The sequence below is a fragment of the Thamnophis elegans genome, chromosome 1, assembly GCF_009769535.1.
Source record: "Thamnophis elegans isolate rThaEle1 chromosome 1, rThaEle1.pri, whole genome shotgun sequence".
In the NCBI taxonomy this organism is placed as follows: domain Eukaryota; kingdom Metazoa; phylum Chordata; class Lepidosauria; order Squamata; family Colubridae; genus Thamnophis; species Thamnophis elegans.
In genome coordinates this window covers 100,675,573-100,691,702 of record NC_045541.1, presented here as the reverse complement: position 1 = coordinate 100,691,702, position 16,130 = coordinate 100,675,573, and the positions used below count along the sequence as shown (strand labels likewise).

At 38.6% G+C, this 16,130-nt stretch overlaps 1 protein-coding gene across 1 annotated transcript in view; it reads left to right on the top strand.

Annotated features, from left to right (window-relative positions):
• The window catches only part of ABTB2 (ankyrin repeat and BTB domain containing 2), a 139,677-nt gene that overhangs the window by 79,126 nt on the left and 44,421 nt on the right, over positions 1-16,130 (top strand). The window contains 2 exon segments of the mRNA XM_032236178.1: positions 7,741-7,887; positions 11,337-11,550. Coding sequence (XP_032092069.1) covers positions 7,741-7,887; positions 11,337-11,550 — 361 coding nt within the window.

The window sequence follows — 16,130 nt, the reverse complement described above, 5'->3', positions numbered from 1 at the left end:
TACATATTTTCAAGACAAATATAATCAACAGTCTTAGAGACCATTGAAAGAAACAGTTGGAAGGTGAAGCCATCACACAGAGGAGTATCAACTGTCCAAGTAATAATGCTAAATATTAAATTGGAATTCCAATATATGTGCTACATTCATAGAGGCTGAAGGAGGAGTGGCTGCTTAGGATGAGTGATAACCTTTAAAAAGCAGCAGACTAGAATTGTACTATAAAATATGTTGGACTTAAACTTCCATTATCATAAAAGGGTACGACTCTAAACTGTGGATTATGACGATGAGAATACAACACAGATCAAATTGTACTAGGCATATTCACCTTCTGTAGACTATTAATGGCATACCACCACCCCCAAAAAAGATTTCCTCTGTCTGGTCATGACCGACTCTAGGGGGCAGTACTCATCTTTGTTTCCTAGCCGAGGGACCCAGCATTGTCCAAAGATCCCATAGATGCTTTTTCAAGAAGCAACTGGACTTTCTGGTTTTTCTTTTAAGATGTTTTACTTCTCATCCAAAAAGCTTCTTCAGTTCAGACTGGATAGTGGAGAATAGAAGGATTTATACTCCTGGCAGACAGCTAGTCATTTGCATTCTTTTAGAGAGTCATTAAGGGCTCTTGGAGGTTTGCCTGTGTCCTCATGGTTACCTGAGTAGTGCAAATGGGTGCAGAGCCTTCTTGGAACTGCTGAAAGGACTGTGTTGTAGAGTTGTGCTTTCTGCAATATGTTTTCTTCCCTGTGTCCCTTCACTGTTGAGCACAGTTGCAGTGTTGGGGATAAGTCTGTGTTGTCTACATCTCAGGCTGAAGCGCAAATGGTTCCTGTAGTCTGCAATTTTTCTAGAAATCCGTTCATATTCCCACACCATTCAAAGGGTGTTCCTCCCAAAGTGCATAGCTAAATGTCTATGGAGATTCTCAGGCATAGCTTCTTGAATGAGAAGCGAAACGTCTTCAAAGAAAAACAAGAAAGTCCAGTTGCCTATTGAAAAAGCACCTTTGGGTCAACCATTACCTGGATGACTGAGAATCTCCATAGATATTGTCCGAAGATGCTTCTGTGATCATGCGGCTGGCATGACTATAACAACTTAGAACATTGTTAACCTTCCCGCCTGTTGGGATATATTTATCTACTTGAATTTGCATGCTTTCAATCTGCTAGGTTAGCAGGAGCTGGAGCAAGAATGGGAGTTCACCCAGTCATGTGATGCTTGGGACAGATTTGCATAATCCATTACATAGAGCAATGGTCCTCATCCTTTGCAGATTTAAGATGTGTTCTGGGGAATTCTGGGAGTTGAATTCCACATCTTAAAGCTGTGAAGATTGAGAAACACTGGCATAGAGAGAAAGTTTGGATTATGCAGAATTAATTAACGAGAGATTTATTAAGACCTGTATTTTCTTGCTGATGTCAATCTGTAGAGTAGATGACTTCTGCAAAACAGAGTTACAGATGGTGTAAAAATGTTGAACCATTATTACCCAAGACAAACCTCAGAGCCCTCTGCAGTTATACTGGTTATATTTTGTTGGCTGTCATTTAAATTGTCAGGCACAATTCATAGGACAAAGGCTAACAAATATGCTCAGGTACTGCATATCTAATGTTTTTACTTAGTGCTCTGACTTCCATCTCATCAACTACAGGGATTAACCATTTCTTTAGGCTGCTTAATACAATTGGAATACTAAAGAATAGTGCACATTTTCCCATAAAATGGCTGCTGTGTGTAAGTGAGCAGCAGAGTTACCTGTTCATAAAATGACTCCAAGACTTAGCCATTTCCCCAAAGGCCAACTACTCCACATTCCCTCTAACCCTTGGGTCTTTTCAATCATCCATCATTGGATTTTTTTTTTATTTTTGCTTTTTCTGAACAGGCAATTACACTTCTTGATTAAGCACTTTTCTTGGATTTTTTTCTCCTGGTTTTAATTTTCTAAGTCTGTTTCTAAGGCTTATTGCGGTCCAGAAAATGCTTGTAATTCTTGTACGTAGACAGTAGTATTCAGTCCATGGTCTACAGACCACAGATTGTCCACAGGCTTTCTGCATGTATTCTTATGATCCCTAATGAATGTATTTTATTTTTCTTTATGTACACTGAGAGCATATACACCAAAGACAAATTCCTTATCTGTCCAATCACACCTGGCCAATAAAGAACTCTATTGTATTCTATTCTATTCCCAGTTAGCTGGACAGAGATAGTTCATCTTCACAACACCTGCCAAGCCCTAAGGGATTGAAGGCTAAAATATATGATGAATGGTTGCAGGAACTCATTATGTCTAGTCTAACAATGAGAAGTCCTGATAACAGTCTTTTAGTACTTAAGGGGCTGTCACAGAGAAGGAAGTTTACATATTCTCCAAAGCATAAACCTAACCCTAACCCAAAGACAAGAAGTAATTTATGGAAACTTACCAAGGAGAAATCCAACCTTGAACTAAAGGGACATTTCCTGACAATGAGAATAATGAATCAGTGGAACGGCTTGCCTCCAAAAGTTATGAGTGTTCCATCACTGGAGCTTTTTTAAGAAGAGATTGGAGAGCCATTGGTCCAGAATGGTAGAGGGTCTCCTGTCTGAGCAGGGGATTGGATTAGAACAGTGTTTTTCAACCACTGTGCCGCGGCACACTAGTGTGCCGTGACATAGTGTAAGGTGTGCCGTGGGAAAAACACCCGCCGGGTGTTTTTGCCTCGGGACATCTCTGATATCTCTGACATCTCTAACTGTTAAGGGAGGAAGGGCGACAATGAAAGGAGAAGGGAGGGGGAGGACAGCACCCGAACTGCGATAGCAGAGAACCGATACGCTTAAGTCAAATGAGAGGTGCGCGGTACGATTTCGCCCCCCCTCCCCAAAAAAATGTTTTTAAAATGCGCTTTCTGAACTCGGCCTCTGTTGTCTTGGGAGCCTTCGGGGCGAATTCGCTTAATCTCCCGCCGCCGTGGCAAAACTAAAAGTCGAGGAAAAGCACTTCGTCCCTTTCACCCGAACCAGAGCTAGGGCAAGCCCCGTGGCCGTTGCACACGTGCACGATCCTATTTTCTCCAGGGGACGACGAGCCCGAGGAAGAGGGAGCCGCGCAAGGCTGGTGCATTGTTCCAACTTCAGGGTGGGGCTTGTCATTGCAGGCTCTGGGCTGACCCTGCCTGAGAGCAGCTGCAGTTGCAAGCCAAGAGAAATTGAGAGAGAGGGAATGTGCACGTTGCGCGTGTTAGTGTCAGGGAGGGATGCATGTCGTCGCCTTCTCTGACCCAGGGTGGGCTTCCTTCCCGCAAACGCGCCGCGCTCTCCAGAAGGGCTAGGAGCGGGTCCGGCGGCTAAGCAACGCGTGGCCTTCGCCGGGACTGACAGCCGCGGCGAAAGCAGCCCCCGCCGGCCGACCCTCGCTTTTGTCTGCTTGGTAGTGAAGGCGGCGGCGGAGGAAGCAGCCCGGCGTCGCTGCTCGCCGCGCGCTCCCTCGCTCGCGGCCAGGCTTTGGTCCCACCTTTCCCGCTCTGTGCATGGGAGAATTTGTGTGTGTGTGTGTGAGAGAGAGAGAGAGAGGTAATTCATAAAATCCCTTCCCCCTCCAGCCATTCTTCCCCTTTCCTACAACTGACATTTCTGCCACTGCATGGTTTTTTAAAAAAAAAATTGTGGCGGAGGCTGTTTGCTTCAACGTGGCTTGCCTCGTCTTTTGGGGCGGGAGGAGGGCTCTGCCTTAAGCAAGAATTGCATTAAAGACCAGAGCAACAGGTATTTCCTTATTTGCCTATTGGATGGGGTTTTATACAGCTTTATAACGTGGAGTAACATACACGCACACAGCCGCTGGTAGCCCTTTGATAAAAAATGGAGATAGATAATTCCTAGGGATACTTGCCATGTTCTTTCATCACCATGATGATCTTATTTTTTTGAGCTAAATGTATTTTTCCAGTTTGAATTGGGCATAATCTTTTTTTATTGATCCACTGTCAGGAAGAGGGATTATAATTTAAAACAGATGATTTCAGTGACATCTTTTTTTATTAATTTAAATTTCTTTCCGTTCTCCATACCCATCTTCTTGTATCAAATAATAGCTGTGGATTCATTGGTATTAAGTGTATATGTTTGAAGCAGTGCAGGAAATCTTGAAAACTTATGAATTTCTCTCCCCTCTGTGGCATTAGGCCTTAGTATCTGATTTGCTATATAACACCTTGTGTTATATATAGTCAATATAGGCACAGAGTTAATTTTTTTTAACATTTTCTAATGGTGGTGTGCCTCGTGATTTTTTTCATGGAAAAAGTGTGCCTTTGCAGAAAAAAGGTTGAAAAACACTGGATTAGAAGACTTTCAAGATCTTTTCCAATTCTGGTATTCTGTTTTCTGGGAAATAGTGATAATTTTCAGGAATAACCAGTAGGGTTTCCATCATGCCTATGTATTAACTTCAAGAAGGAGTTTTTTATCAGTAAGGAAAGAAAACAATTAAATGCACTCTCTGCATCTCTTCTGAATCTCTACTTATCAGTTTCACACATGCAGAAACACTTGACAAAACTGAAAATTAAATGCAAATATGCATTAATGTTTGCTCCTTAAATTGAAACTGCTGATTCCAAAGATACCAAGTAGTTTCTTTTCTCTGAACTATATTTCAAGCTCTTTATCTGAAATAACCTAGTATAGTACTGTTAAAAGAGAAGAATGTTACGATAAAGGGGAACCCATTTTTTTCTTCCTGCTGAACTGATTTTGGCTAGGAAAATGGAAACTGGGAACATGTTGGCTGTTTTAAAAAGTATCACATTGTAGGCATTTTTTAAAAAAAAAGCTAAATCATTTCATTTTTAAAATGGGTTATTGGAATTCCACTCTGTGCGCACGTCTTTTAAGTGTGCTGGAGAAAGAGTTTCATGAACAGGTTTCTTATATTAAGATAGAATAAACACACTTAATTCTCAGCTGCTATTTCAAAGGCTTTGGGAACTGCCAGAAAGTATTTTTGCTCAATGTAGTCTTGATGGTGGTATTACAGAGATGTACAATATGCTGTATACAGATGTTGCTTTGTTAATTGTCAATTTAAATGATGCCTTTATAGTCAGAATCGGTGGACCTTAGAGGAGATGTGAGAGATAACAGAGCACTGCTGGCATTAGTCTGGATATGAAATGTGTAGTAAAAATAACCACAATCTAACACAATTTACAGCCCTCGGGAACATTTCATTCTGTGCTGTATTTTAGCCAACAAATTCCTTTACAGCACAATTTAGCATAATTTATGAATCCACTTCTGGTTGGCACTAGTACTTTTTTTAAATTTGATAATGCTGCTAAGGACAGAATTTTCAATGGCTTTTTCTTGAAAAAGAACAAATTCCAGATATCCCAACAAATCAGGTGGTGAAAAAAAACCTGACCTAAGAGATCCACTAACTGGTGTTAATATAATTTCTGTTACTTGGGGCACCAACACACAATTGTAGTCACAATCTAGACTTTTATTTTGCCCCTATTTGGTGTTATGAACTTCAGTTTTAGTCAATAAATAAATCAGCACATTTTTATTTACCTGGTTTCAATTGAATCTTATCCATTTTGGCAAGTAGTAGTAGATTGTCACCAATGCTCTTATCTGATTGCAGACAATAGCCAGAAATGTGAATTGTTATGCGTGTAACTTTGTACAGTTGTAACTTTGATCTTTGGGATATTTTTGCAGGATGTGATTTTATAACCTAATAGGGAGCCATTGCAGCTCCTCATGTTGACAGAATGAAAAAGAAGTAGGCCCTTTACAAATTACCTGCAAAATCTATGTTCCATCTAATACTTCTAACTTTCTGTGTGAGGGGTAAATGGTCCAGTTAGAAGCTGTGTCATCTAAATTTTGGGCAAATTATGAAGAATGGATATGCAGAGCACATATAAGGTACCTAGTAGGAATGAAAACAATTAGATGTTCAGAGCTCATTTCTCACTTCTGTCTTATCTTCAGTGTGGTCTGAAGCTCTACCACATGGATTGTAAAGCATACTTTAAAACAATTTCTATTGAATTCAGATGAGCCAGCACTAAACTCAACAATCTGACAAAGGTGGTACTGTTAGACAAATTAGATTAGCATCCCTCATATCTGTTGTGTAAATCTGAGATGTTCATGACTTGGACTCTGCCATATTTTAAACAGATTCTGAAGCCTTGGCTTTTTTTTTTTAATCTCCAGGGATTATGGTGCGATTTGGACCTCCTTTGTGAGGGATTTTATGGGTTTATAATGAATGTTTGCTCCACCTGAATGATTTCCCCCCCTGATGTTTGATACCCTTGTTTTTAGTTATGTACACCACCCAGAGTTGTTGATGAATTGGGCTGCCTTTAAAATATATGATAATTACATATAGAGTTATGCATATTGGATTATAACACATATGTACTTATAGGATTCTACCCCTCTCCCCAATTATTTCTACCCATTCTATGGGTAGGCATCAAATAGACAGTATTGTCTGGTGGGACCAGAACAAGAGCCTTTTCTGTTGTGGCCCCCACTCTTTGGAACCTCATTCCCCCTGAGATTAGATTGTCCCCCTTCCTGTTGGCCTTTGGTAAAGCCTGCAAAACTTGGTTTTGTGCTTGAGCTTGGGGCTGTAGGTATGGATTAGAGCCTGCTCTTGGTTACATGGACATTAGATGAGGTCATGTCCAGCTGCTGTGCATTTTTATTTTTGTTTTATATTATTTATTTTGTGTTTTTCTTTGCTTTATTCTAAGATAGAGTTACATGAAAGTGAAATGGGTGGCTATATAAATCAAATAAATAAATACCACATAATGGCAGAAATCAAATGAAAGGTACAAAGGGTATCCTAGTTCTATTAGTTGAAGAAACTCAGAAGCATGAAACAAAGCCAGTCCATTAAATCTCTGTAAAGGAATTATTTTGTGGTATAAACCCTAGCAATCTCAGAATCCCCCTTTTTAATTGTAATAGAAGTACAGTAAAAGCTTCAACAGTGCAATAACTGTACAAAGCGCTGAAAGAAGAGCTTTGTGCAGTGTATTGGCCAAGCAAAGCTCTCTTCACTGAACTATTGAAGCATAATCCACTGGCAGTTGCAGAGGTCTTGTGGGTACATGCACACAAATGCAAAGGTAATTCAGGAAAGCTCTTGCAGATGTCCCAGGCATCTTGATGGATACAACTGCCTTTCTGCTTAGAAAAGGGAAGTTTCACATGCTAATATGCTTCACCGTGTCTCTCTTCACATGCTCTGCACAGCCCTAATAAACATAAACCAATGATTTTATGGTTATCATGAGACACAGAGTTACAGATGTTGAGGTTCTGGAAGCTCTCTAGTTATATATTTCTCCCTCCCATCAGTCTTAAGTGATGGGGAATTGAACAAGATAGAGAGGAACTGATCTACTTTGACTGTGTCATGTTTGATTTTGATAATTATATATCACTTGGAAGCTAATTAGTTGGGCCATTAGATTTACTTCCCATTAATGAGCATTGTGGTTTGCTGCAGAGAATATGGTAGATGAGCATGGGTATCACATTGGCTAAGGGTTGCTAAACTTCAGAGATAATGCTCTGCATGTTGAGACTGACCATTGTCTGCATGTATTATGGAAGTCATATAGAACTGCATTGCATTTTCAGATATCTTTATTTTGTACTGGTGTTTCCTAATAGGCTCCTTTTCTCTTGCTTTTTAAGGTGTGCTTTCTCTGCCTGCCTACTTCAGTCCTTACAACGATGGATCGATATGCAGCAATGGAAGAGCTGATGCTTATGCCCAGCTAGAACTTCGGACTCTAGAACAATCTCTCCTGGCAACTTGCGTTGGAAGCATCTCTGAATTGAGTAAGCGACATAAGCACCGATAGGTTATTAATTTATACAGCATATGGGACCTTTCCCTAGGATGATTAGGAGGAAATATTTTGCATTTTACCCTTGTTTTGCATGTGCTGACACTGGAAAATACATTTCAGGACGTTTTTCAGGAAAATAAGATCCTCTTGTTGGATATTTCAGTGTTTCATACAGTGTTACACAGAGATTAGCTTCTGCCCCCATCAGATTATTAAAACTGTCATCACTTATAAATAAATGCAGTACTTTATACATGAAACATCTTCTTACTCCAAGGGATTTAGAATCTAGAATTCTGTATGTGGAAAGCAACAGGAGAAAATGAAAGGTAAGAATGCCTTCAAGTGAAGCTGATCTCCTAGAATAGAAGCAGCTATACAGGTTTTTTGACAGTTCTGCAGAAATTTACTATTCATTTCCTTTATATTGCTGTTTCAACATCACATGGTGGCTAACAGCCCTAAAATTTCAAGGTGCCCCCAAGTTCTAATCAGGGCCAACCCTGCCTAATTTCTGAAGTTCTGACCAGGTGCTGTCAACAGGTAAAGGAAGCAATTCAGTAAGAAGAAAATGGGGGACAAGATAGATGAGGAGAAGTATGTCTTTCAATGTCATGTTTTTCAATTTAGTTATTTTAGGTAGTTTTGATCAGGAATGTTTCAGAGATTTAATGGGAAACACATACTTTATGAGATGTAAGAAAGAATGGCCTTATCAAGATATTAGAGAGAACATGCCAAGCTGAGAAAAAGGGTTTATCCCAGGGGAAGAAGAAGACATAAAAGAGTAAAAGCTATCAAGGATTTTGAAGCCAAAGATAAAAATCACAGCATATACGTAGTCTAGCAATGGATAGGAATGTATTTATTTCACAGAATTGGAGATACTTGAACACTCAATGATTGATATCAACTGTATGCTGAAATTGTATACATTTGTGAGTGCTTGCCACCTATTTTGGCACCAGTACAGTACTACAATTGTTTTGATAAGTAACAAACTAATTGAAATGGACGTCTGAAAGTAGCAACTGTTTATGCTGCATTTGCTTTGCCAGCCATAGATTACATCCCACTTAATGTTTGAAGGACCAGCTTGTTTTCCACTCCTGCTGAAAATTCCAGAGAGAAACTTGTGGGCCCCAGTATTTGGCTAACATGCCACATCCATCCTAAAGCCCATGAATTTGGCAAACGGATGAATCATACTCAAATGCCAAAAGGGCAACTTTCCAGCCCAAGAGCCAGTTAGTAATAGCAAAATAAATAAATAAAACTTCTAATGTGTGTTCTGTGTTGCTTTTAAAAAAAAACACAGACATAACAGAATTTTATATATATAAAATAAGCTATAAAAGTCTATTTATATTTTGATTAATGTAAACTATGTTTTAGGGTGCACTGTATACTACTTAAAGGATGCTTTGTAGACTTATTTTTCCCCTGGAAAATGTTGGTCTTAGCATATCTCCTCTTTGTTTATTATCATCATCTGAGTGGGACTATCAGAAATCAATCCATGCCTTACAGGGCTCACCATTTTTTTAATGGCCTGCATTAATTTGAGGTTTTATCTAAAAGAAAAAAGTTTAACACATATGTACAGTGTATTCTGTAATGCAGGAATGTTCTTATGGCATCAGTCCATGATTAGACACAGCTTCCTTTCCCCACTTTGTAATTTGGCAAGTTCTCTTATTGCCTTTAATGAAATCTCGTATAATCTCTTGCCTGAAAATTTGAATCCAAATGTACATCTTTTGTAGAAGATTTTACAAATTTGCACAGAAAAAAATCCATTTCTTTTTATACGGGATACGCATCTTTTTGTACCTATAAATACACATTAACAGAAGACTCAGAAAATTGTAATTCACATTTTAAGATATAATACTTAGTCAAACAATTTTCTTTTAAAAAAGCTATAATCTTTTCCTATCCTAAACAAGTAAATTTTCAAGCTTAATAAGTTCAGTGAAATCAGTGCATTTTACTCGCTAGTAAGGGATATATATTTCAGTGAATACTAAACATCCTGCTATTTAGATGTGAGGCCCACATTTCCTTTTTGCAATGATAAGAAATAAACATTCACATTTATATGACTTTTTAGGAATCAGTCTTGAAGTCCTTAAACTTAGCAGTTCCCTCCTCTTTTAATTCTGAATGTAGAAGCTTCTTAAGTTATCATACTTAGCTCCATAAACTTCAGTGTGCATACCAGTTATCAAAGAAATACATGCTCTGACGCAGCCTTAGCAGAAGCAAAAAACAGACTTCTTATCACAAAAAACCCTTCTTTATTTACCTCTTGTGAATTAACTGTATTCACCCACCAACAAGTCCAGACAATAGTCTTTCAAAGAGTTAACTGCAGTCAGTAACAGACCTTATCAGTTCCTTGCGATAATTGCAAGGCCTGAGCTCCCATCCAAAAGGCTGCAAGCAGTCTTTGTGGCAGTAAACACAATGAGCAAAATCTTCAGAAATATGAACTGTTGTCTCCTATGACAACCACTCCTCTTTCCTTCCATTTATTTCCCAGTCAGGGAGAGGCCATTCCGCATCCACATGTGCTTTGCTTCCTGAGTCGATTCGTTGTCCTCCGTTGTTCCCCTCTCCTAACTGCTCTGTGCATAAGTGCATCTGGAACAGGCCCCAGCTGTTCTTCCTCCTCACTCATATCAGCCTCCAAAGGCAGCTGCCACTCCGGTGGCTGGGAACTGTCGGACAGCCCTGGGTCTATCTCTGCGTCCAATGCAGAGCATTCATCAGAGCCTTCCCCAGACTCCAGAACTGGCCCAGGTTCCACCCCAACCTCCTCGTCGTCTGAGTCTGCCACGAGTTCCATTGGCAGCTGACGGGCCACAATATTACAAATGGACAAATATCAACTATGATACATTGAGCATACTATATATTCAGATCATATAGTATCTTTTCAATTGCTTTAATTAACTATGGACAGTAGCTCAAATTCATGTTGTCCAAATAAACCAGAAAAAGAAAATACAATTTACTGATGACTTTTCTTTCTAGCTTATTCTAGAAAAAACTAGCCAAATTGTCTGTTGAGATGATAGGGGATAAAATTCATTCTCATAACATTAGCATTTACAGAAACCAGAATTCAGGAAACCATTGAATATGTATGTAACACAGTATGTATACTACAAAAAAAATCACTTTGTAAGTTGGGATACTGACCCAATCATTAGCATTAAAAAGCAGGCTTTCCAGATTCCAATCAGAAGTTGAAATTAATGTAAATGGCATAGATATAGGTTTTAAAACATGGTTTGCATTCAAAAGGGTCCTAAAATGAACTGAAACAGAATGTCCTTTCACTTCTCACCTTTTTAGTGAAGAAGAGGTGAAATATCCTCATACTTTTTGAAAATACAACTGTTTTGGTTTCTACCTCTACTCCCTTTCCAGGTGATTTGGTATCACGAGCAATGCACCACATGCAGTGTTTGACTACCCTTCGTCCTGGCATGAGCCCTGTTCGGCAAACGAGGCAACAGCAACCACCCATCACCTGGTCCCCCGACGCCCTCCATACCCTTTACTACTTTCTACGCTGCCCTCAGATGGAATCCATGGAGAACCCCAACCTGGATCCACCAAGGATGGCCTTGAGTAATGAACGGTAGGTCTTTTCCTCTCCGTGCTCCAAAATGACTTTTCAAGTTAACAGAGCTTCACTTTGTAGAGCATTTTAAGACTAGTTTGCTCAGTGAATTCCACAGAACCAGCCTTCTCCAGTCATTTCTGTAGCACAGCCAAGACATTTTCTTAACTTGGCTAATACGTTGGAACTGGAACTAGAGTGTTACAGAGGAAAGGCTGGAAAGAACAGAAGTGTTCCAGGGTTGTTGTTGTTTTAATGTTTGTTTCTCTGTTCCAGACATGTTCAGCTTTAATTCCCATAGTTCCTAGCAAACTTTTAAGGCACATAAATAACATATTTTTATAAGAAAACTTTGTAGATCATTAAAAAATAAGGATATTTTAGCAGATTCAGTACTTGCTACCATTTTAATTAACTGCTCATGGGCCGCTTCTAATTTCTAATTTTCCCCTCTTGCATACTGTTGAGAGTTGTTGATCTAAGCAGATTTCAGATACAAATATTAGATTTTAAGCTTCCCTGAAAAACTCTTTCTAGTTGGACATGAGACAGAAAGAGGAGAAAGCTTGGTTTGTTTTTTCAAAATGTGTCTCTGGAATATTCCAAAATCAATATAGCAATATAGCAGTAGACTTATATACCGCTTCATAGGCCTTTCAGGCATCTCTAAGCGGTTTACAGAGAGTCAGCATATTGCCCCCAACAATCTGGGTCCTCATTTTACCCACCTCGGAAGGATGGAAGGCTGAGTCAACCCTGAGCCGGTGAGATTTGAACCGCTGAACTGCTGATCTAGCAGTAGCCTGCAGTGCTGCATTTAACCACTGCGCCACCTTGGCTCTTGCATATACATGCTGCAAAAATTATTGGTTGTTTTTAATAAACTTAATATGGAGAATCTTTAAAGCAATGCTTAAAATATATAGACATAGGCACTGATACAACAGATCAAGGGTAATATAATTGTGGGTGTCTTAATAAAGCACTGTTTCAAAGCATTTATTCTACTAATGCTGATCAGAGCAGGCGCACTTGGGAATGCATCAAATATATCCACTATTCTACTTCCAAGAAATGGATCAATAATATTCCTTTTTTCTTCTTCTGGTATTCTTGGCTCCTGATGCACACCAGAGAATTTCACGTGCAGATCCATTTCTCATCTACAAGTGCAGCCCTTTCTGCATGCATTATAATTTTTAAGCTCAAATTCACGCATAGGTAAATGCAAGCTGGAAGGTAACAGATTCAGAACGATGTGGCTGTTGCTGAATAAAAATCTAACCAGCCTTTGAAAATGGTTTTTAAAAAAACCTGTGCTTTTTTACAATAAATCCAGCGCTTTCCATTTAATGTGGCCAGTGGGATATATACTGCAAGGGATACTATATACACAGATTTCTGTTTGTTTATTTCCAGCAAGAGGAAAAAGTAAATTGAGGTTATTTCTGAGTATGCCAGATCCGCAGCATGCTGCATAAAGGCACTGATTCACATACCCTTTCTTGGCAAGGCTGTAAGAGCCAGCCTTTTTTTTTAACTGTTAGTGCTAATTCAGCTGCAAATTTTGCATTACTCCATTGTGCCTCCTTGAGCTTATGAAGTATGCTTTTGAAGGCATTGCAAAGCTAAGGCAGGAAAAAAAATCTCAGTTTTAAAGCAAAGGAAATCTTTGAAGATCAGCTGCGCTATGATTATTTTTGAGATGCCTGTGAAATCTATTAATGCTTAATGCAGTCATTTTAAACATCGAGAAAGGCGATGCACATTTTTTGTCATTCCTATCGTTATTTTAACTGGCGTGCATTAGAACAAGCTTCCCCAATCTGCCACCCTGCAAGGGTATTGAATTTCAGATCCCGAAGCCTTTCAGGAGCCCAAGACTGCTTTTGATTAATTTTGTGAGAACTTGCTTGCTTGTTATTCTTTCAGTTGGTTATTCATCAAATTCTCTTCAACCTTTTTTTTTAGTATTTCAGTTAGTGGAATAACTGAATAATAACTACTAAATTTGAGGAGAGCAGGCAGAAAAGGTCTTAGTTCTCTTCTTTTGGGCTTTCTTTTATTTTAGTCTCATTTTCACCTTGTTCCAGATCCTCTTTCTGCCTATAAAATGAATTCTGTGGACATCTTACCTCCCATCCTTTCCTCTTCCTCTTCCTCGCTGCACACACTCAAACATCCTTTGGGGCCCAAATGTACAGTGTCAGTTTGAGAAAATAAATATATATGACTAAGTATATGAAGCCCAGTCTGTATTATGCTCTTCCATTGTTACCACATTGATTCACAGGACTTCCCTTAACTATATTTTATATTAGAAATGGACATTCTATGCAGACTAAGCCATGACTTCTGAATTCAAATGTAATACTGAATGTCAAATGATGGTTTGGATGAATGGCTAGGATGACGTCATCCAATAAGCAAAGTAAAGAATCTACTTTTTATTTAATGCACTATGAAAACCCAGCCACCTAATAACTTTCCATGAAATATTCTCTCTCAGCCTGCCTTACTTCACAGGGTTACTATGAGGATAAAGCTGAAATGATGAAAAGACCACATAAAGTGAGAAAAAGGCAACATTTTTTAACGTCACAATCATGCTGGACATTGGTTAATCCCAAGTCTTGAATTTGTTGCATTCATACCTCACCTTTTTTCTAGAAGGTCTTAGTAGCATTGTATAATCATGTTTAGTTTCAAAATTACATTATGAGATATATACAGAAAGAGACCATAGTCATCCAAGAACCTCCAAAAATATTTGAATTTTGAACTTCCACCCCTGAATTTCAAACTCTACTGATGAAGCATATTTACTCACTTCTCCTTACTCCCACCTATCATTGACTTTCTCATGAACCATAATGGTTTGAGAAACATACATCTGAAATCATGCAAAGTACCTCTGCTTTTAATTGCCGAGATGGACGTTTTATTTATTGGATTATTTTGTTAAGCAACTAAAATAAGATATATAGGTCTTCATTCCTTACAACTATCCTTAGCATCAGTGCAAATACTAGTCACTGAGCTTCATGGCTGGATTGATATTTGAACCTTTGCATTCCCAGTTCAGCCACATTGTTTCCCATGTCACTGGAACATATATGGAAAAGTTTTTGAATATAGGCATGTGTTAATTTAAGTGCACATACCAAGAAGTCTGTCTACCACTGTGGACTCATCTGAAATGGTATTTTGCAACCTGCTGGAATGCTGCACCTGTGTGCTAAAATGTGATGAAACTCTTTGCACATTGAGCAAATCCCTTCTGCCTAAGGGTAATAATATCTATAAGATCCCATCATCAAAGAAAATATGTTAGCAGAATCCATATGTATGTGTGCTTCAGTGCCTCTTTGATTTCACAGGGATCCATTACATAGCAATATATTTTAATGTACAAAAAGTAAATGGGTGTGGTTACATCATTGAATAATTTTGTAACTTTTCCATCACTCATTTTAGCATTATTCCATTCTATACAAAGAGAACCTGAATTCATTTTAGGAAGTACCAGAAAAGGAAATCCCGTTGTTGTTGTTTTTTGAATCAATATTGGCAGAGGTTTATGAGCTGTCCAGTTTGCCAGTACCTCACATTGTAGTATAATCCTTTATGGGGTTCTATAAACAGCAAAGAAATCAGATAAACAATTGTAACTGTAGAGTTGTCTGACTTGATACCCATTAGATTGGGTGGACTGATTGATCAGGATTATAAGCATTTAGATTATAAGCATTTTGTGTTAGGACTAAGAGGAACCATGCCATCCATCTAGAAATACACTGCAAAAGTCAGAAAATGCCAATTTCATGGAAACAGAGCGTAGGATGGAAAAGTGGGGGAGAACATCTAATTTAAACAAAAGAGATCTTGTTCTAGTTTTCAGGCATAGTATTTGTAAGGATTTGTGGCAATCAGTGTATGGGTAAGAAAGCTGCAAAGCATTTTGGTTAGCTACTGGACCAAATACATAGTGCAGATTATGTTATCTTTTTCTTTCCTAGCTACTGACCTTTTTTTAATATGATGTGACAGTTTCCTGTTTGAAAGAGAAGACTTCCTCTTATTCTTATATCTTTGATAAAGCATAACTTTGAAAAAAACTGAGAGGCTCAATGTGTTGTTGTCATCCAATAGGTGATGGATCTTCCAGGCTCTTTATCCTACCTGAACATTTATATTTTAAAATATTTTTAAGTATAAAAATTGGCAAAGCACTGGTCTCTAACTTCTTACTCACAAAAATTCTGTAAGCTGAAAAGTTTAATCAAAGAACATCTGCAATCCAGTTTAGAAATTTGTCTATGTGCCCAGGAAAAAAAAAAACCTAAAGAAAAGCAGGACCAGTAGCAGGATCATAACCAGTTACAAATTGTAACACTTTGATGGTTAGTATTTCATATGGCAGGGCATGACTGGGCACAGCTCTCCAGCAGCCATTTTGCAAAAGACCCACAAAATGCCCATCAGCCTAACCAAGTACTAAAGAAGCATTTAAAGATACAGTTTAAGTATTAATGATTTGTTTTTAAAGAATTAGGATTTAACAGAGGCAAAGGGAGAATAACACTAGTTTATATTCC